Source organism: Chelonoidis abingdonii, chromosome 7 (genome assembly GCF_003597395.2).
Source record: "Chelonoidis abingdonii isolate Lonesome George chromosome 7, CheloAbing_2.0, whole genome shotgun sequence".
NCBI classification, from domain to species: Eukaryota; Metazoa; Chordata; order Testudines; family Testudinidae; genus Chelonoidis; species Chelonoidis abingdonii.
This window is the reverse complement of record NC_133775.1, coordinates 100,391,085-100,413,421: the sequence shown is the minus strand read 5'-3', so window position 1 is coordinate 100,413,421 and position 22,337 is coordinate 100,391,085. Positions and strand designations below refer to the sequence as shown.

The 22,337-nt window shown below is 38.8% G+C and overlaps 1 protein-coding gene across 6 annotated transcripts in view; it reads right to left on the bottom strand.

Annotated features, from left to right (window-relative positions):
* Window positions 1–3,140: 3,140 nt before the first annotated feature.
* Window positions 3,141–22,337, bottom strand: part of LOC116822308 (F-box/LRR-repeat protein 21-like) — a 28,133-nt gene continuing 8,936 nt past the window's right edge. For 2 of the 6 annotated variants that reach the window (XM_032776096.2, XM_075068154.1), the window contains exons 3-7: window positions 21,143–21,220; window positions 12,169–12,627; window positions 9,615–9,737; window positions 7,328–7,499; window positions 3,141–5,669 (exon numbers count right to left, since the gene is read on the bottom strand). In XM_032776096.2, coding sequence (XP_032631987.1) covers window positions 5,026–5,669; window positions 7,328–7,499; window positions 9,615–9,737; window positions 12,169–12,540 — 1,311 coding nt within the window. In that variant the 5' untranslated portion in view covers window positions 12,541–12,627; window positions 21,143–21,220 and the 3' untranslated portion in view covers window positions 3,141–5,025. Of the gene's footprint in view, window positions 5,670–7,327; window positions 7,500–9,614; window positions 9,738–12,168; window positions 12,628–21,142; window positions 22,013–22,337 lie in introns of all 6 variants that reach the window. The other 4 variants (XM_032776095.2, XM_075068152.1, XM_075068153.1 and 1 more) reach the window with 3 other exon arrangements.

Here is a 22,337-nt window from a genome sequence, read left to right as displayed (position 1 = left end):
CCTCCAATCACATAAGCTGAAAATTGTTCCACTTTACTGCAGTTCTGTAACAATATGGGAACCAATCCTATCTGCGTTCTGTGCACATCTAAAATTCCTGCTGAATGACCTGCCCTGGGAGCAAGTTACCAGTGACTCAGGGCTGCGGCGGGGGGGAAAGAGCCCAGGGCTGGGGTGGCAGCAGGTTTGTGTATGGGGCAATGGTGGGAGGAAAGGAGGGAGCCCAGAGCTGGGGCGGCAGGGGGTGTGGGGCAGCACCCACGGCTGGGGCAGCAGGGGGGGTGCAGCGAGGAGCCCAGGGCTGGGACGTCGGACAGCCAATTTTCTTTATTGCTTGGGGCGGCAAAAAACCTAGAGCTGGCTACTAAAGCCAAAACATTTAAAACATTGTAGAAATACAAAGCATGGAAGTATGAAGGAGCCGCTCAAAACTAATACTAACAGTGTAAAAACTTAGGATTCTTGGGGGAAGAGGGGAAAGATAAAAGATCTGAAGTTCAGTGTAGATAAATATTCAAAAGCTCTAATACTTATCCAGACTCTGAACTTGGATTCATCTACCATATCCCTAACTCTCCTATAACATTCCTTAGAACGGTGATTCTCAAACTAGGCCTGCCACTTGTTCAGGGGAAGCCCCTGGTTGGCCGGGCCAGTTTGTTTACCTGCTGCATCTGCAGGTTTGGCCGATTGCAGCTCCCAGTGGCTGCGGTTCACTGCTCCAGGCCAATGGGGGCTGCAGGAAGCGCTGCGGCCACTGGGAGCTGCGATCCGCTGCCGCTTCCTGCGGCTCCCATTGGTCTGGAGCAGTGAACCGCATCCACTGGGAGCTGTGATTGGCCAAACCTGCGGACACGACCGGTAAACAAAGCAGCCCGTGGCGCCAGGGGCTTCCCCAAACAAGTGGTGGCCCTAGTTTGAGAACCACTGCCTTAAAGAACACGCTCCGTTTGGCAGCCCCTAACATCCTACCTGCTGTTTTGCAGTAGCCTGTTACTTCTAGATGGCATATCATTTGTTCTTCCAGTAGACTCCCTGGGACTTCCCATCTTATTGGTCCTCAACTTTCTCTCCTCCCACAAATCTACCAGAGACTGCACACACTTTCCCTGTGGAAGATATTATCTTTAACTAAAAAATAAATAAATAAATAAATAGTAAAAATATAGTATGACATTTTATGAAATACAATTCTGTTTGTTTACTTGAAAGCAAATATAGCTGTGTGTGTGTCTGTGTGTGTGTGTCTGTGTGAGAGAGAGAGATCAGGATCACTCTCTCCCTTTTCGCTGTGCGGACAGTAGCTAAGAAATAGATTCAGCAAGGTTTTTATCTCTGGCACTCAGGGAAAGGTCAATCAGGTATTTCAGTTACAAAGATCTAGGATAGATCCAACTAACATATGGAAATAAATCTCACTGCTGAGACAATGGTACTTCAGTGGGCATGTTCAGCTCCACAAAAAAACATCTTGTGGGGGGGGGGGGGGGGGGGAGAGAGAGTGAGTGTGTGTGTAGAGATGCACCCAATATAATGATCGGGATGTCTATGCAAACACACTGCACAACCATTTGATAAACTGTCTGTATACATGTTCGATCGCAACTATCCAACAATCCATTACAAATGTGCTCTCTTACTATTCCAAACTGCAAGTAGTTTCAGTCAAAACTAACTTTTCTCCATTCTTCCTGCTAGAGAGAAGGTACAATCGTCTCCTGAATTTAAACAACATTTGGGAAGATCAAAGTCTCCTAACACTTGTTTTGATACTTTTCATTCACAGATCTAAAAACACTTGTTCTTTTTTTGCAGTTGCATGATCCCCATTTCACAAATAGGGAAACTGCAGTCCAGGGTATGTCTATGCAGCTAAGAAAAACCCACAGCTGGCCCATACTAGCCCATCTGGGCTCATTGTGCTGTTTCATTGCTATGTAGACTTCCGGGCTTGGGCTCAGGCCCAGGCCCAGGCCCTAGGATTCCTTGAGGTGGGAGGGTCCCAGAGTCCAGGCTCCAGCCCAGAAGTCTACACAGCAATGAAACAGCCGCACAGCTTGAGCCCCATGAGCCAAGTCAGCTGGCACTGGCCAGCTGTGGGCTTCTCTTTGCTGTGTAGACATACCCCTAGAATGATAGGCATTAGCTCGTGACAGCAAATCAGTGAGTGCACAAGAACCAGAGACAGAACTCAGGTCCACCATACTATTCCGATATCCAAAGGAGTATGCCTGCTTCCTTATGATGTAATCAAATATGGGCAGTTTTTTTAAACATATAGGACTATTATTTCACTGGATTGCTGGGAAATTCAAAAGATAAAAATGCCTTGATAAAAAGATGTAGGTAAATAAAAACTCTTTTGGGGAGGCAAAACTGCTTAACCAGTTTTGTTAATGTTTAATTAAAAATGTGTGAGCTAATCAACTGACAGATTGAGGCCAGTGGGGTTAAAAGCAGTCATGTTACACACCCTTGAAATCAGAGTTCAAAACAGCAATCATTACAAATCCTTTATTAGAGCAGCCTTTAGTTGAAACAAGGTGTCATGTTTAGTTTTAGGCAAAAGGAAAGTTTTGAGGTATTTTAGTTACTTTTTTGGTGGAGCGGTAGTGGAGGAGGGTTATGAAAATACTTAAAAATATACAACTAAGACACCTGCATTAACTTTTACTGCTATCATAAGTGTTTCTATGCTGCATAAAATAACATTGTTAACAAAGGGTCAACTTTGAGCAAGCGCCATTTTAATATGTATATTTCAGTTTCAGGATTTGACGCACTCCCAGCTGCTGAACTGTAAGTAAAGGAGGAAGCACAGGGTGACTAAAACCCCACAGTGAGAGAAAGTCAGCTCCTTCCAGTCCTCGAACAACTATGACAGATGAGGAAAATAAAGTCCCTTTAAGGATGAGAATGTACCTAGGTTGACATTTCAGATAATACCGTTATATTAACTAACAAAGAAACACAGTCTTCCCCTACTATTAACCTCCCTTCTCAATAATAATAAAAAGCAACCTGATTCCCTTCCATATGTACTCCCATGTATGTTTACCTTCACCTGTAACTTATTTTAAAATGTTGCCTTTTAACTATTTTCATTAAAACCAATATAAATTTTTTCAAAAATCAGTGGAAAGGTTAGATCTGTTTATTAAATTTACAGTTTAAACAAAAATTACAAAAATCCTCATCAAAATAATATTTGGAACTAATTTAGATTATATAAATTTACCATTTACGAACTGCTTGGTTAACAAGTGATATTACATAGTCTTTTCTACAATATTTGTCTTATGTAGTTTGTAAAAACTCATTACTGATCAGTTCAAATACATTGTGTTTTATCCAAACCACCTCTTATTTTATGTTGTGTATAACTTTTCAAACTATTCTGTTTGGTGGGAATGGAGGAGTTAGCCAACACCTAACCCAAAATTATTTGTACAACAGAGAAGTTCGGTTAACAAAGGAAGTGACTCTACTTGGCTTTTACTTTGATGTGACAATCCTAATACAGATCAACCAAATGCACACATCTCTGATCTGCTGCTACAAGCAAGTAAATAGACAAACTATGGTACAATACACTACAAATTTACATTAGTGTATAAAAGTGGATCACGAAAAACACACACGTTCTACTTCGTACTAACAACCTTTACTCCATTTCAAGTAAAAGAAAGATTGACTTCATCACAGGATTCTTTAGTGCAGATTTGCAACAAGTCAATCCTACAGTCCTTACACAGGCAGGGCACTCATTTAGGTTGCAAGTCTTGCTTACTTAATGAAAACAGGATCAGCCCCCAACACTCATGATAGGAGGATTTAGTGGTTAGAATAGAATTCTGTGAGGCACAGCTGAGGCTCCCCAATTCCCAGGGTTCAATGGGGCCACTCTGGCCCCTGGCATTAGGAAAGCTTTGGTTGCTCTAAACTTTTAATTGTGTGTCAGGTGGGGAAATAACTGCATCCAGTTGGTACATCCCAATCACACCCTCCTCCCTACCAGCATACTTCTGTGCTAGTGTCGCTGAGATATCATAGCCATCCCTACACCAGGAAGAGGAATACAACCGTCACCATTTTGGGACATTTTAATAGACCCTTTGTGAAGGGAGCATGGGCCAGAATCCTGACAGATTAGTCTTTAAGATTTAAAAAAAAAAAAAACGGTCTTAAAGATAAAAGCCTACACTTTCTCAAATGAAAGAGCTACTATTTCTTATACACAGTTACTAAAGTGCTTCACTGCTTAGCCAAGAATTGAAACATGAATTATTAGGTACATTAATTTTAACAAGGTTTGTTTTTTTCTGTACAGTTAAGTCAGTACATAGGAAGAGAAACAATGAATTATAAAACACTATCTTTATGGTATAACTTACTGATAAAGTGAAAACTGAGTACAGAGTGCAAGTTAAAATAAAAAAGTTCTCTCTTTATCACGGCATAAGTCCTTAATTTGCCGCAATACTCAAACACCTGTATACAAGCACATTAAAACAGATTTAATAAGCTATAGTATTTCAGATTGCTATTATGATACAAAGTGTTTGTTCTACATGTTCAACAAAAAATTAGTGAACAAGCGGATAAACAATGCAAGTAATAGTTTACCTGAAAGTTCCATTTAACTCCCTATCAAGCAGACTAGCTTCAGACTCCCTTTAACCACATCAGAAAGATGAACACCTTAAAAACTCTGTACTAACTGTGTTTAATGGAACAATTTAATTGAACAGAGGCCAAATGAATGTGCTTAATTTAATCTGAGGAAGAAATCTCTCTCACAGACATCCTTTCAATGTATCTATTGTTAAGCATACGAGATTCTATTTTCTAATTTTATCTAACATTGTCATTCAAACACTTCATTTTAGCCTATATGCAGTTTATTAAACTTGAGAAATTTAAAATTAAGTTTTGATGCTTTACTTTATAATTTCTTATTTGCATAGTAAGCAACATCTTGATCTAACCAGTTTTGACAATATAGTAATACTTTCTACAGCTAGTTTACCAAGTAGGCATCATATCAGGGAACCACATTCTTCCAAGGTGTTTGGAGACTTCTGAATGAATTTGATCCAGGTTGTAATCATTATCTGGAATTAGTACCTCCTCCATAATAGAAAGTTGGGTGAGCCTCCCTCCACACATCTTTACAAACTCAATGAAACCTCTGCAGGTAACCTCACATTCACCGAGGCCCATCGCTGTTAGATTCTTACAGCGTTCAGCAATGCAAATGAGTTCATCATCCAGTGGCTGAAGTCCATTAGCACACACCACCAATTCAACCAACCTGGGGCAGTTCATTCCAATACGACCTAACATAGCTTTGCTTACTGCACGACCAAAGTAAAGGTGCGTAACAGGAGTTTCTTCTCTGAAAAATGCATCAAATTCCTCTTCATACAAAAAGAAGTACATCACAATATTGACTTTGGGGGAGTGCTTAACAAGTGCATCCCAACTTTGCTTTTTAATAGTATGAAATTCAGTTTGTCCAGGATTTTCACTCACAACATCTATGCGAAGATGTTCAAGGTTAACATGTTTCTCACTTGAAAGAGCCAGCAGCAGTTCATCACTTAGTATGTAATAATTCAAAGCCAGTTCCCTAAGGCCATGACACTGGTCAGCAACACAAAGAATTCCTAAGACAAAAAAATTGAGATACATAAATTGCATATATTTCTTCTATAAAGTACAGTATATGTTTGTATACTTAGCTTAAATTTAAACATTTTATTCAAACCATTAAACCATGTGTTATTCTTTTTAGCATACCCATATTCTAGAACAATATCTAATATGTCCAGAAAAAGCAATGATAATAAAAAGGGTTGGTTTTGTAGGTTGCAAAGAACTTCAAAGCTGTCAGCTTTATAATAGTTCATATTTGATGGCATCCCTAATGCTGTCAAACAAATCTCTTCATTAAAGAAGTCAGTGTAAAATATAAAATGAAGCTCTACTGTGAAAAATGGCTAAATAAATATGGAATCTTCCTACTCCACGGTTCTGCTTCTTTTGTGCGTTCGTATCTGCTTATTTTAGTGATTATTTTCCTCCCACTGCTTTTTACTCCTGTTAATCCTAGAATGTGCCTACATTTGTGACAGTGTGCACTGAATTTTAGCCTATTTGTATACCAACAGAACTGCTTACTCAATTTTCATTCTGTCATACTTGTAAAAAGCCACTGAATGCAATGAATAAGGACAAGTATTACTGAGGCATAATCTGAAGAAAACAAATTGTACATCTGTTACTAAGGGAACAATTTGGTCCACAGAAGCTTTAATTAGTAATGATATTTAAGAACACAGTTTGATTTTTAGTTGTGCAAACGGCAACTGAACTGGCATTCAAAAGCCTCAATACACAACTGAATTTATTTAATATTTATGTTGAGAAAAACAGAGCCTCACAAACTTCGTTAAGTCACTTTAAGATGCTTTTAGACTCAGAATATGCAGAGTTTGTCATTGATAAAGTTATCACCATACATAAATGCATAATATTTACAATATCTTACATAATTCAGAAAATTCAATGTTATCTAATTTCCCACCACAAGTTTGTATTAAAGCTTCTTTTGCACTGCATTACTTGATTTTAACAACAAAGTGACATAAAGTTATGTTTTTTTCAATGAACAGAGATACAGGTACTGTACACGCTCATGTTAGCTTGAGTATATTACAGAACAGAAGTTGATTAATTTAGAAAATACTGTGCATGCTATGAGCAGTTCATGGATTTTAATACTTACAACTTCATTATTTCAAGCAAAATTTCTTCACACAGCAAGAGTCACGTCCTTTATATTTATGTTACAGAAAGAGACAGTACTATATATAAACAAGTACTTGCTTTCATGTTGGGCTAAGTGCATGGAAGGTTTACATTTTTTTTTAAATCTAAAATTTAATTCTTTACAGAAGTAAAACAAAGCATTAAAATGATTGAAACAGCATGGATGAATCCCCAAAACAAGAATAAAACCAGAAAAATTTTAAGTAATATGAAAGGTATATCAATACTATTCTGCTTTCTTTTCACTATGATTACTCCAAAAATGCTTGACATTAAAGACCACATTTTCCCACGCTCTAGACAACTGAGACTAGTCAAGTGGAAGGTTTAAGTACCATATTTCAACTTAGAATTTGCATGAAAGATTTTAAGTAGAAGAATAAATTTATTCCAAATGTTAAGTACCTGAAAACAGGTTAACAGAAATGCATCCTCAACAGTAACTATTGCATTAAAATTTCCTTTTTAAAAAACAAACAGATTTACTACTCACCAGCCGGTGACACATGAGGACAGCTGCTCATTTTTAGCAGTTTTAGAGTATCGCTGTTGTTAGCAACAAGAACCTTCAAAGATGGATCATCAACTGGTGTGTCATCAATTTTGATGGATGATAATGACTTGGAGTTTACAAAAACTACTGTCAGTGCTGATGCAAAATGAGCCTGTTCAGAGAAAGCAAGGGGGGGGGGGAGGTTGAAGTTATCCTTCAATGGACATTTAATGTTGTTATATCCATAGCATAGTTTGATTGAACTTTTGGCTCAAGGTAGAACCATTAGTTTGGTCTTACATGGGCTGAAGGGGTAAAATAATTAGCATAATTATAAATTAATAATTACTGGACTCCCGGCTGCATGGTTTGGTGGTGAAGTTTTTGCCTTATGCAGGTTCCAGGGTGGCAGGAGGCAGCACATATCACCTCCTCAGCCACCCCAGAATCCGCATGAGCATATCAAAAAGTGTCTTCTATGGATGCTTTTCCCCTGGGCCATGGGCAGGTTGAGTCTGGGGAGGGAAGGTGAAGCATTATTGCAGCAAGCCCCGAGCTCCTCCAGGCTTCGCTTGGGGCTTCTGCCAGCCTGGCCCGGGCGTGCGTGCATGCGTGCGAAAGAGAGAGAGAGAAGGGGGAGCTCTGGGCTGCAGCTGATCTGGGGTTCCTCTAGCCAAGGCAGGGAGAGGTCTCATGGCCCTGGCCGTGGACGGAAGGGTCAGAACTGGGGGCTAGCCTCCCCAGAGTGGGGCTCCACTCGCCACCTATGCATATGCCCCTTGATGCTTCAACCACCATTCCAGAGGACATGCATTCATGCTGATGACAGGTTCTGCTCGATAACAATCCAAAGCAGTATGGACCGACACATGTTCATCATCTGAGTCAGATGCCACCAGCAGAAGGCTGATTTTCTTTTTTGGTGGTTTGGGTTCTGTAGTTTCTGCATCAGATTATTCCTCTTTTAAGACTGCTGAAAGCATGTGCCACATCTCACCCCTCTCAGATTTTGGAAGGCACTTTAGATTCTTAAATCCTGGGTCGAGTGCTGTAGATATCTTTAGAAATTTTACATTGGTATCTTCTTTGCATTTTGTCAGATTTCCAGTGAAAGTGTTCTTAAAAACAAACATGTGCTGGGTCATCATCCGAGACTGCCATAACAAAAAATATACAGCAGAATCCAGGTAAAACAGAGCAGAAGACATACAATTCTCCCCCAAGGAGTTCAGTCACAAATTTAATTAATGCTTTTTTTAAACAACTGTTATCAGCATGGAAGCATGTCCTCTGGAACACTGGCCAAAGTGTGAAGAGCCATATGAATCTTTAGCACATCTGACATGTAAATATCTTGTGACACCAGCTACAACAGTGCAATGCGAACGCCTGTTCTCACTTTCAGGTGACACTGTAATTAAGTGGGCAGCATTATCTCCCGTAAATGTAAACAAACTTGTTTTTCTTCATGATTGGCTGAACAAGAATTAGGACTGAGTGGACTTGTACACTCTAAAGTTTTACATTGTTTTGTTTCTGAGTGAAGTTATGTAACAAAACCATATGTAAGGAGCACTTTCATGATAAAGAGATTGCACTACAGTACTTTTATGAGGTGAACTGAAAAATACTATTTATCATTTTTGCAGTGCAAATATTTGTAATAAAAAATACTAAGTGAGCACTGTACACTTTTTATTCTGTGTTGTAACTGAAATAGATATATTTGAAAATGTAGAAACATATAGAATACCAACTGAAATGTATTAAATTGTTTAATAATGTGATTAATCATGATTAATTTTTTGAACCACCATTAATTTTTTATTTAATTGCATGAGTTTAGTGTGATTTATCGGACAGCCCTAGTCTAGTGCCATGCATTTGCTTCCCAGATGTTCCAAATCTGGATTAAGCACCATGCTTCAGCACAGGCTTAAGACTCATTAAAGTTCTATAATCAAGATCACATGACCCAGAATCGTGGATATATAGATACTAGTTTTTTAGAAGCCAGTATCAGCTGGGCAAAAAGTTCTCTGAGAATGAAGTGTTGTCAAATCTATGTCATACTTTAAAATACAAACATGAAAATGAGTGTTTAGAGAAATATATGGCAAGAAATATAACTTTGTGCATTTGTGTACTTTAAAATTAAAGTGTTGGGTTTGTAAAAATTACTTTTCTTTTTAATTCAATAACATCTACATAGTTTAACATGCTTAGATATTAAATGATTTGTGACACCATCTAGCAAGGTAAAATTTGAGAGTCCATAGGACATTACCTTAGAGACATTCATAAAACTTGGTTTTGCTGTTGAAATCAAACCTAATGTCTTGATAGAACAATTCACCAATTGAGAAAGGATGTCACAGGCAGCTTCTGCAGACTCAGTACTACTATCAACCTAGAAGACAATTTTAAAACACTGAAGTCATTTTGTATTGCTTCCTAGAAAGTCAACAGCATGATAAAATATTTAATATCCAAAATAGAGTAGCACCAGTTTTTTGGTTTTTTTGTTTTTTTTTTTAAACTACTAGATTGCCCTATACCAACTTTTATTTGCTCCAAGAAAGGAATGTGAAGCTTATTAAGCAGTTAATAATTTGAAGGCAGCAAAAAGTCATGAAAAGTACTTGCCTACAAACAATACTTATTACACTGTGTGATTATCAGATAAACCCTGTTCTGACAGTCTTGATAACACCAGACATCTTAAGGCTATCCATCTATCTTTGATTTGTCTCATCTCTGCATTTCTTTATCAACATCCCAATTTGCAAGCATGACTAGTATTGAATTTCAGGTTAATGTATACCATAATTTCATAGCTCGTACCTCTTCTTCATAATTATCAACTGTCAGATTTTTGGGGTTTATTCTGGTCTAAAAACAGGATAAAAGTAATGCAGCAAAGTGGTCCACATTACACACTGTGTAGCCTAGTGAAACCAGGAGACCTGGGTTCTATTCATGGCTCTGCCACTGACCTGCTGGAAAACCTTGGCAAAGCCTCTTTACATCTGTACTTCAGTTTCCACTTCTGTAAAATGGGGTGATACCTACCTCCTTTGTCAAGAGTTTTTAAGATATGAGCTACATATTCTTATCTGGATCACTATTCTGATGACATATTAAGAGGCATATCAGTTGTAACTGATTAAAATATTAACCATGGACTGCTACAGAACTGCATCACAAGAACTCTGAAGGCAACTAAAAAAGGAAATTACTAATGACAGTGTTAGGAGGGAGGAACTTCTGAGTTTAATCCTGACCTTGACATCAACTCCACCTCTGTGGTGTTCACAAACTTAGGGCTATTTTACACTATAAAAATACACCCATCTACGGGGACCTGGTTACAACATTATAATCCCCAAATGAAAGACTGTCTTCCAGTGTAGATTCTATCTACGTAATTGCTATACTTTGAGTAGTATATCTCAAAGACAAGCTATATCATCATCTGAATGGTCCAACGCCTGAATAAAGGGAGGAGTATGTTAAAGTGGTACTCTGAACACGAACTTAACACCTGTGTGTGTAAACCATGCTGTTTCTTGGACATTAATGTTTCTCAATCACCTCAATATTCACGTGCAGCATATAAAAAGTTGTGATATCCCTTAACATATGTAGTTAGATATACTATTTTGATTACATTTTCTTTGCGATTGGATGGGACCTTTACATCTCTGCTTTAATTTCTACATGTTAAAAAGGTAGAAAATACTACTTACCTCCTTCCCTTCCAGAAGCTGAGAATTAGTCTGTAGAGCATTTAGTGCAGGGGTAGGCAAACTACAGGCCGCATCAGGAGACGCTCCGCGTGGCACCTGGAAGCAACAGATGTCCTCCCTCCGGCTCCTATGCCTAGAGACAGCCAGGCAGCTCTGCTCTGCATGGTGCCCCCACAGCTCCCATTGGCTGGGGGAGAAGCCTGGCTGTGCCTCTGCATAGGAGCTGGAAAAGGGACATGCCACTGCTTCCAGGAGTGCTTGAGGTAAGCACTGGCCAGAGCCTGCACCCCGAGACACGCCCTCCCCAGTGCCCCATCCTCCTGCCACAGCCTTGAGTCACCTCCTGCCCTCCAAAGCACTCGGTCCTAACCTGGAGCATCCTCCTGCACCCCAAACCCTTCATCCCCACCCCAGAGCCTGCATCTCCAGACAGAGCCTCATTCGCCCACTCCTCACACCCCTGCATCAGCCCAGAGCCCCTCCCACACCCTGAACTCCTCATTTCTGGCCCCAACCCAGATCCCATACCGCCAGACAGAGCCCTCACCCACTCCCGCACCCCAACCCCAATTTTGAGAGCATTCATGGCCCACCATACAATTTTCTATATCCAGATGTGGCCCTCAGGCCAAAAAGTTTGCCCACCTCTGACTTAGTACTACTATAACAAAAACTCTAAGACTAGGATTGACATCCTATCCACACAGTATACTTCCACTGACAATATTGGTCTTGTAATTTTTAAGCAGAAAAAGGTAAAATAGCTACTATTTAATGTCAAAATTATGACAACGTTGTGCAAAATAAATTTTTTAAAATACACTAAATTAAATAAAACAGGCTATGAAAATCATGTGAAGTAGATACTGTGCATGTATAGGAAGTATATACATTTTAGCAACTGCTTCCTTCTGAAAAAAAATTGCTTCAAACATCTTTGAATATAACTTTCCATGCATTCAATAGTCATACCAATTTATTCTTTAAAAAAAAATAAAAAAGGTTTTTGGATGGAGATGTGATACAATTTACAGACATCCAAACACAACTGTCCTGTAAAGTGACAAAACAAGCCTCCACTCCTATCTTTACCTTGAAGCTGACATACTGCAGATCATCAGCATGTCTCTTGATAATTTGCTGAATGAGATCAGGGTGAGTCGACTTTAAATAAGAAGTAGCTGGTTGGTTAAGCTCAAATTCAAACTTCCTCCACAGGTCAGGAATATGAAAAACTTCATTCCACCTTCGGCAAACAGAAGATGCCCGTGCTCGATCTACTAAAGGCAGGAACTGAAAAATATGTAAAACTACATGGAGTGGCAGGGTTCCCCAGTCCATCAAGGTTTGCAGGTGAGACTTGCCAAATGATGATCCATAGAAAAAAGTTTTCTGCTTTTTCGATCTTTGTGGTGCTTGGAGAATTGGATTCTCAGTTTTAACAGTCTGCCTGATTCTCTTCATTTTGAGAGCAAACAATTTCAGTTACTAGAGTGTTGTAACGTAATGAAGGTACAAAGCTTTCTGTACGTTTTCAAGTACAATAGATCTCTAAGAAAAGTACAGAATATCACAAAAACAAAACAAAGACATGTTAGCAAAGCCTAAGTATATCTGACTACCATACAAAATGTCTCCGCACTAGATACAATGTACATACAGTAGTCAGTCTCATTTCCATATATACAGTATGCTCTGTAACATAATTAATGAAACCAAGTTTCCAAGGTCCCAAGGGCAGTTTCCTTTGACAGTATTTCATGCAAGTATACCACCAACTGCCTTCTACAAAAAATAAATAAATAAATACAATAAATAAATTTAATCATATGCATATATTTCCACTGCAAACAAACCTACAGGATTTGCTACTAGGTTTAAGTAAGAAGGCTCAAACTAGTGAGTCCATTAGTAATTTCTAAGAGCATATCTGTCTGCGTTATAGTTTAAGGTACACTGTATTTTTTCCCCCAAAGTGATGGATCTGTGAAATGCCATGCCACTTTTTACCTTATTCTTTTAGCCAATATGGCAATATAGGGCTTGTCTAAATAGGGACACTTAGCAAAAAATAACTCAAATTGATTAAAGGGGTGAATTTAACATGGATTAGTTAAACTGCACTGAGTAAGTCATTTTAATGCTAGACACTCTAATTCAGTGAATTAAGTTAAGATCACTTTAAATCCTGTCTTGACACTTGCACAGAGTTAATGTGGATTAATCAATCCGCTTAAAATTGTTCATCTATATTAAAGCTTGTCTACACAGGAAAATTAAGTGCCACTGGATTGTGAAGTCTGAGGAAGGATCACCCCCAAACTACCTAATAACTTGTCCAGGTAAATCTAATTCAATGCACTTCTGAATGATTACTTTCACCCATGTGCCTTTTCAGAAAAAGGATAAATGCACAAAATATTATTGCACATAAAAGCAAGGCAAGAGACACTGATCAAACAAAGTGGATGAACCCACAGGATAACTTCTGAATCACATAACCAAGAACTTCAATGCTTCTGACATGCTTCACTTTTTTTTTTTTTTTGGTAAAGTGGGGACAAGATATAGTGGATAAAAGATTTAAGAGTTTTCACCTTTCATTTTACACATTTATGTTTATCTAGGCTACAGACATTTATCCGACACTTGCCCCTACAGTGTAAGGATCCTATTTCAGCATGCTGTAACCTCAAAGAAGCTAGTTTATTACTGACCGCTTTTCTTTAAATTGACCAAGAATTTCCAGGAATGTTCTAGGTATCAATTGTCAGAACTCTCTTAATTTGGGATACACAATGCCACCTGTACTGAACAGTCACAGCTTCAAGCCTCTCTATATAAAACTGTCTATAAATCATAAAAAAGGTTACGGCATCCACTAACACCTTCCAGCACAATAAAACCCCTTGTCTCATCTCTTCTCATTCTCCCAATATAATTTTACGGCAATCCACTGGATGTCCTATCTTTCAGATCAAAAGATGATAAATAATGGTGGGAACAGACCCCTTAGCGTAAAAGGAGGGAGGCATGGGGATGCAGAGACCACATGGGCTGGGAGAATGAGGGACCCTGAAATGGAGGGCACATAGAACCCCCAGGGAGCCTAGCATGGGAGAAGAAGCTGGGAGGCCAGGGTTGTAGCAGTCCCTTAAACAGAGAGGGCTGGAGGGTAGCAAAGTACTCTTTCCCACAAGCATGCTGAGAAATGCAAGCAGCCCTTGGTGTATGCAATGAGCTTGGCCTAAAAAAGCAACAACGTGTTGCAATCCTCAAGTTTTATAGCACACAAAAAATGTACTATATACTTTACAAAAAAAAATCAGCTTGTAAATTTGTTGTGAGGTTAAATTTAGTTGGGCAGCAAGGAATGAAGATAACATCTACAGAAAAACAATCAAGTGGTAATTCATTTTAGGCATGTGCATAACTTCATGGTTTCAGGGTTGTTTTTTAAAAACTATTAAATAAAAATATACTACCGACTCATTTCTTATGGGTAGTGAGCTTTCAGAAAGGATTTACCTTATGTTAGAGACTTGCTGTTAAGAATTCCATAATCACAGGGCAGCATACATAAGGCAACAATACATTTGTGTCTTTTTATAGGTTTAATCTAAACTGCTACAGCATATGATTCAAACAGAAAATTAGTTTTATTAGCAATGAAAGATCTCTTATTGGCCTACCGTAAAGTTTACCTTAAATTGTTATGTCTTTATAGTTTTGTATTGTCTAGTCTTGCACTTTGACAAACTGTAAAACTGCATAATTCTATTGGAAACCCTGTGATGCATGCCATATTCAGAAGCCTACACAATCTCTGTAAATAAATCAATAAAAATATTAACCACAAAAAAAACAATGAAGTTAGTCTAAAAGGACCTATTTAATTGTGATTTGATTGCATTTTACATTTTCATAATATGTAACCACATAAAGGCCAGTACATACTGTGGCTAGGTATACTTAAGAACCAAACAATGACAGCATGAACATGAAATGAAAGTGTCATGCATAGATTATGTCCCATTACAAATTCCTTTAAAGCAGGGGTAGGGAACCTGCGGCACGAGTGTCGAAGGCGGCACGCAAGCTGATTTTCAGTGGCACTCACACTGCCCAGGTCCTGGTCACCGGTCCAGGGGGCTCTACATTTTAATTTAATTTTAAATGAAGCTTCTTCAGCATTTTAAAAACCTTATTTACTTTACATACAACAATTGTTTATTTATATATTATAGACGTATAGACGTTAAAACATATTACTGGCACGTGGACCCTTAAATCAGAGTGAATAAATGAAGACTCGGCACAGCACTTCTGAAAGGTTGCCAACCCCTGCTTTAAAGGGACCTTCCTACTTTGATTTTTTCCAGTGGTAACCAATTCTTGAAGATATTATGGCCTTTTGTCAGTTTCCAAAACTAGTTCTAGACATTTAACAGATGAAAGCACTCACAATTCAAGCAAACTTGTTAAATAATTGAATCTGACTACACAGGAGTCAAGAAACGAAAACTATCCACCTTGATGTGTCCTTGGGATTAGAGGGAGTTCAAGTCCCCATTTCTTATGAAAATGGAGTTATTCAAGGTTATGCACCTCTACCTTGATATAACGCAACCCAATATAACACAAATTCAGATATAATGCGGTAAAAGCAGTGATCTGGGTAGCAGGGCTGCGCATTCCAGCGGATCAAAGCAAGTTCGATATAACACAGTTTCACCTATAACACGGTAAGATTTTTTGGCACCCGAGGACAGCATTATATTGGGGTAGAGGTGTATTGAACTCTATGGACCAGACTTCAGTACATATTACAGTTTAAGATATACAAAGAAGTGTAAATTAAACAGAATGCAAACCAAAGCATGTTAATCCAAGAAGTCATTAATACAATCTCTAGTGGGTTTATCAGTATGCCACAGATAAAAAATTCTGACTGAATGTCAACTCTTACTTCTCTACAAACAATGTCTATGAAAACTAAACAATTCTCACCCAGTATTTTGTAGTTTACAGGGTACTATAGAAACCTGAGACAATTAATCTCAATGATGAAAAGCTTAACTTTTTGTTTGTCTGTACGACGGTCTGGGGAAAAAAGGTGGGTTTTTTTTGTTTTTTTTTTTCTTAGAAAGACAAGATGGGTGAGGTAATACCTTCGGTTGGCAAGAGAGAGAAGTTTTCAAGCTTTTACTGGTCCAATAAAAGATACTACCTCACCCACCCTGACTGCCTAATATCCTGGGACCAACATGGCTACAACAAACCCCTTCTTTGTCCTTTTAGTCCAGGAACTTTATAAGAAGTTTTTTTAATCAATTAAAATATGGAAGGTAATTCTTAGCCCAGTAAGCACCTTCTCTTTACTAAGGATATGTCAACATTAAACCCAATAATTCTCCCAAACATCCAATCACATCTGATGTACTTTTACCTTTTCAGGAACTTCCAGGTTCCTGATATTATTGGCTTATATCCCTATGGTTTGGAGACCAACAGGGAGATTTTCAAAGGCACAAATGGTAGCTGGGGCAAGCCAACGGCAGTTGGATGCCTAAATTCCCAGCTGCATCAGAGCTGCAGCTTCATGTAGTCAAGCAGGAGGAGGGGGGTAAAACTGTGTGTACCCCACCATTCCTTGAAGACAGTGGACTAACAGTATGGCCCCAAATGAGTTGGCAGTCAAGTCTGAATCTTAGCAGATCACATGCCCACATCATAACTGGCATCCTTGTTAGCCACTTCAGCCGAGGCCAGAGACGGAATGAGCATGAAGGCTTTAGATATGATGGAGCTTCATCAAAAAGGAAGGATCTTAGATGGACATATGGTCAATGTTACAGGCAGCTCCTGCTACACTGAGGGCTCTGAAGATTAAGAAGATGACTTTAAATTGGCAACAGAAGCAGACTGGGAGCAAACAAAGACTATGATACACAAATGATGGGTTTATGGTTATCATAGCTTCCTACTCAGATTTGAACCTTAGCGTTCATAAACTGAGAAGCTAGCATGAAACCTTCAAGCTTAATTACCAGCTTGGATCCAATATCGCTGCCATCAGCCAAAAATTCCAGGGTTTTGGCTCCCTCTGGTCTCCCCAAAACCTTCCCTGGGGGACCCCAAGACTCAGAGGCCCTGAGTCTCACACCAAAGGGAAAACAACCTCCTCCCCTTGTCTCCTCTTTATCTCATCCCCAGCTTCCCCTCTCTGGGTTATCCTGGCGAGACTGTACTTAAACTCCCTGAATGCAAAACAGAGAAGGCAATTTACCTTCCCCCCTCCTTCTTCCCCTGAGGCTATGCAGATTCAAACCTAGTCAAGCTAACACAAAGATTTCCCCGCCCCCCTTCGTTCCTTAGCCTTAACCAGAGAAAAACTCAAACAGGGTTTAAAAAGAAAGCTTTATATAAAAAGAAAGAAAAAGACAAAAATAAATAATCTCTGTATCACAGTGACAATACAGGGTCAATTGCTTAAAAGAAAAATATGAACAAACAGCCGTATTCAAAAAGAAATACAATTTAAACATTCCAGCAACTACACACATGTAAATACAAAACAAAACATATAAAAGCCTATTGTTTTGCTACCTTTGTACTTACAATTGGGAAATAGAAGATTTAGAAAAGCTGGAGACAGATCCTCTCATAGCTGAGAGAGCAACAGAACAGCGAGACAAAGACCCATGACAAAGAACACCCACAAATTCTCTCCCTTGAGCTTTGAAAAATCCTGTTTCCTGATTGGTCCTCTTGTCAGGTGTTTGGTTCCCTTTGTTAACCCTTTACAGGTAAAAGAAACATTAACCCTTAGCTATCTGTTTATGACAATGGTATCCTAGTCCACTGAGGAGATGGGTAGCTGTATTCTCCCCAATACAGCGTGCCTACAAAGCTTTCAAATTTAATGTCAGAATTAGTTTAAGGAATCTAGAATATGAAAAAACCTAAAGATCTGGCTGCAGTGATCCATATTCTGAGAGGAAATGACAGTTTTCTAGAAAACTGAAAGATGACATTTTCCGCTACTGATGCTACCTGATTTTCCAGGGTTAGTAAGGAGCTCAACAAGACTGAAGGGTCACACCACTTTGAAGAACAGGAAGTAGGTATGTTCAATGCATGGGGTTACCAGTGGAAAAGAGAGCATTCTAACTAGACCTCTACCTCGATAAAACGCTGTCCTCAGGAGCCAAAATATCTTACTATGTTATACGTGAAACTGCGTTACATCGAACTTGCTTTGATCTGCTCGAGTGCGCAGCCCCGCCCGGAGCACTGCTTTACCGTGTTATATCAGAATTCATGTAATATCGGGTCACGTTATATCAGGGTAGAGGTGTAGTTCTGTGAAGAGGTACCTCATCATGACCAGCATCACTGCTGTTTGTTTTGTAGCTAGAGGACTTCAGTCCCCAGAGAAATCATCCAGCAACTTTCAGAAGCAGTGAATCCACTTTAAAGAAAACGGTGAACTATGATCATATTTACATGACAAAAAAACATGAGACAATACAAAGAAAGGTAAGAAACTCCTCAGATACTTTAAATGATTAATTCAGAAGTATGCCCTCCCCCACCCCATGCATACGTTTCATAATACAAGTCTGAAAGGTAATCAGGTCCAAGAACTATTTTTTCACCATCTAGATTACTATAACTGAAAGATGAGAAGTATTCTGCTCTTTGTACTGTCAGTTTCACTGTACTTAAGTTTCCTGTTGTGTAGGCTTCACACAGCAATAGGGAGAGGAAAATCATGTTAAAAAAAGAAATTGTGACTAAAGTCACAATAAATTGGGAGATATAACAACTGAAGCTTTGTCTTTTTAACTGACTAAATAGTAAGTTTTTCTGATCTAACAGAAAAGAGTGTTTCAAATCTCATCAAGAATTTGATTTTTACAATTCTAAAAAACAGCACATTAGCTCATGTTAATATACACTTAACATGTTGCTTCACTATTCAGACCATTTTGTCAGTCATCTAACTGACCAATTTAACAACTGTTCAGAGAATCACTAAATAGATCTGCAGTATAACATTAAAGTTAGTATTTTGATATTATAGGCAGAGTTGGCAACGTCCCATAATAAGATCCTGGTTTTGGTTCCTTGTAACTTTGACAACTTTATACTGCTTGGGATGAAATTTTCCATGCCAGATGTATTCCTCCGGCTGAATTTTTTGAAAAAAATTTTGTCAGTCAAAATAGCTCAGCTATTTCTAACAATAAGGCATAGGGAAAACATGCTTTCCCATGTTAATTTCCAGCATCATCTTCTTTGATAAGCAACCACATGGTTTGCATAAGGGACTCTCATTTGGAAGGGGGAGTCGTTTGTTTCAAGGATGTGTCTTGTTATTTCTGTGAAAATCTGCCCAAGTTTGGCCAAGTTATAAACCTTTGACAAATTGCATCTTATACACACTCAGCAGAGACCTGTTAGAGCTTCACAGCTAAACTCCCTTATGATTTTGATCGCATGCCCCAGCTAGAAGCTGAGCAGGACTTTCCTTGAAATTGTTGCACAAGATTGCTGCAGGTCAGGCTGGACACCAGAACTGATAGCACAGGAGACCAACTCTCAATGACATCATTGCTGGGCCCAGGCAGGATGGAAGAGGAGATCTCAATTTGAATGCAGAGGGACAACAGCCAAATTTGGTATGGTAAATTGTGACTGGATGAGCACCAGTGTGCGGGGTGACCAAAATCTGAAAAAGCATTAGAGAGACAATGACTGGCTCGGTAAGGTGCCTGGAGAAGGCAGACATGACACATACTAAATGAGGAGCCTTGGGAAAGAGACCATGGGGATAGGGAACATAGATGGTGGGTGATGAATGGAGGCTGGGGGGACCTGGGACTAGGCCTGGCTGGACAAAGACTGGAATAAGCAGCCTCAGGAGTAGAAACTGGGGCTTGCTAGGTAAGGAGAATTGGCCTAGGAATGAGGAGTGGGGAAGAGACAGGGCAGAAGGGGGTCATGATTGAGAGAAAATGAGAAGAGAGTCTGTGCCCAAGAGACAACTCTCCAGAGAGAGTCTCATCATTCCTCTGCCATCAGCACATATGGAAAAAAAAATGTTGTGCATATGCATTACAATGATCGCATAAGAAGGCCGAATTAAGGCTACACTGGCAACCTTAATCCTAGCATTTCCAAATTTTGAGTGCTTGTCTTTGCAATATGTTTTAGTGCATCTTTTTGCATGCAACATATTTTCACTTCAAAATTTCAAACTACTACACACTGCTGAAATTTTAATTCTATTCCTATGACTCTACATCATCTAAATGATACAACTGTGCATGCCCTTTCTCTAAACACAAAGGGTGAGTTGCTCAGAAGCAGACATTTGACATCCAGTATAGATGAGGAGGTAGGGTGCAGAGGCTTGCTGTAAACTGTGGCTGCTGCCATTGGTCCCCAAGGATTGTCTGGGCAGTTGGGAATCACGAGAATGCAAGACTGTGACCACACCCCATATGCTAGGGTGGGGCCAAAGAGTGGAATAAGTAGTACCTTGTAAATGCTAACATATATGGTACATGAAATGCAGACTGTAGGTTGTCAGCAACAACAAAATATGGTAATTATTACATTAACTATCATACTATTTTAGTTTAGCTATTTTTGAGTCTGATATAGTTTTGGTATTCTATATACTTCTATATTTTAAAACTCTTGCACAGTTGCATCACAATGTTGTGCAATACCAAATTTAGAACCACAAACTGGAAGGAAGAGGGGGAAAAAAGAAAAAAGAAAAAAAAAAAAGTTTACTGCTTATAGATCATGAACAATCACCATAAATAGAGATCTCTTTTTTGTTTTAATTTTCCTTTTATATATTAGTATTCACAGAACTTTCTGTTCCATTGTGGAATTAATTAAAACCTAAAATAAGATGTATGTTACATATACAGCTATTTCTTAAAAGTAGTTTACAATATATTTTCTACAACTGAAGTTAACTAGTCTAATTTTCAGGTGATATAATCAAGGTAGCCTTGAATCAGAGGTGCACATGCACACATACCTCCAAAGAATGTGGAAGTTCCTGTCTAACATCAGCACCTTTCAGGTATTTGAACATCCATCCCATTGCTGAGTCATCCTGTATGTATGAAAGGATTCCTTAACCAGAAGGCAGGGAGGGGTCCCAGAAGATGAATTGACCTGTGAAGTCATCGACCAAAGACAAACTGACCTACAAAGTCTGGGAAACCCATGAGGGACTTTAAGAATTCTTTAAGAATTCTAATCAAGTATTTTAACTAAACCAAGAGCACTACTGAAGAAGCTAGTCTCATCATGTCCACTCAGCAAATAGTTTTATAATAGAGCAGGGAACTCTAAGGTGCATAGCTCTAATCTTGGGCCACTTTTTGCCTTCAGAATGCACCCAGTTATTATTAGTTGTACAATTATAGGAACTGAAGTTACACAATCAATACCATATTATTAAAACACCACCACAAGTGTACCACTGCCCTTGATCAAGCAAGTCTGTAAAGGGATTCCATGCGTGGGCAGGAAAAAAGGTGTTGCTCACACAAGTAAGACAATCTAAGAGCTGGGGAGCTGTACTCGTCTGATGTTAAGCAACCAAAACACAGGACAGAATCTGTGGATAGCATCCAGAGAATGTTTTTGTTTTTTTTTTTTGTTTTGTTTTTTTTAACTTCAATGTCTCTCAGTTACAGTAATATTGTATTAATTACTTGTACATCCTACTGTTGCACGATGTTCCTAACAAAACAATCTTTCTTCTAAGTTGATTGTATCCTTTTGATCATTTTTGGTTGTTCTACACATGCACTACCTTTCTGCAAGAATGTTATCAATTATTACAGTATACAAGAAAACTGACAGTAAATAATTTATAATTAGTAATTACATAAATATACTGTTGCAGGGGGCAACAGTTAGGGTTCGTTTGCCCGGTGTGCGTATCCCAATGACTACACCGGAGTGGAGAAGTGAATCTCTTTATTTGATATCAAATAAGGTGCAGGAGATACAAATCTCAAATCACGCACACCTCACTAGCCTTTGCCGTGTCTTTTATACCCTACTTGTTTACAGAGATTTCCACAGGTGCTACAATTCATCATTTACAATTCATTAACTACCGGATCCTTTAATTAACTGTATCCTTTACCCAGACTACTGACCCCCCTTTGATCGATTACATCTTGTACCATAAACAAAAGAACACAAGAAAATAATAA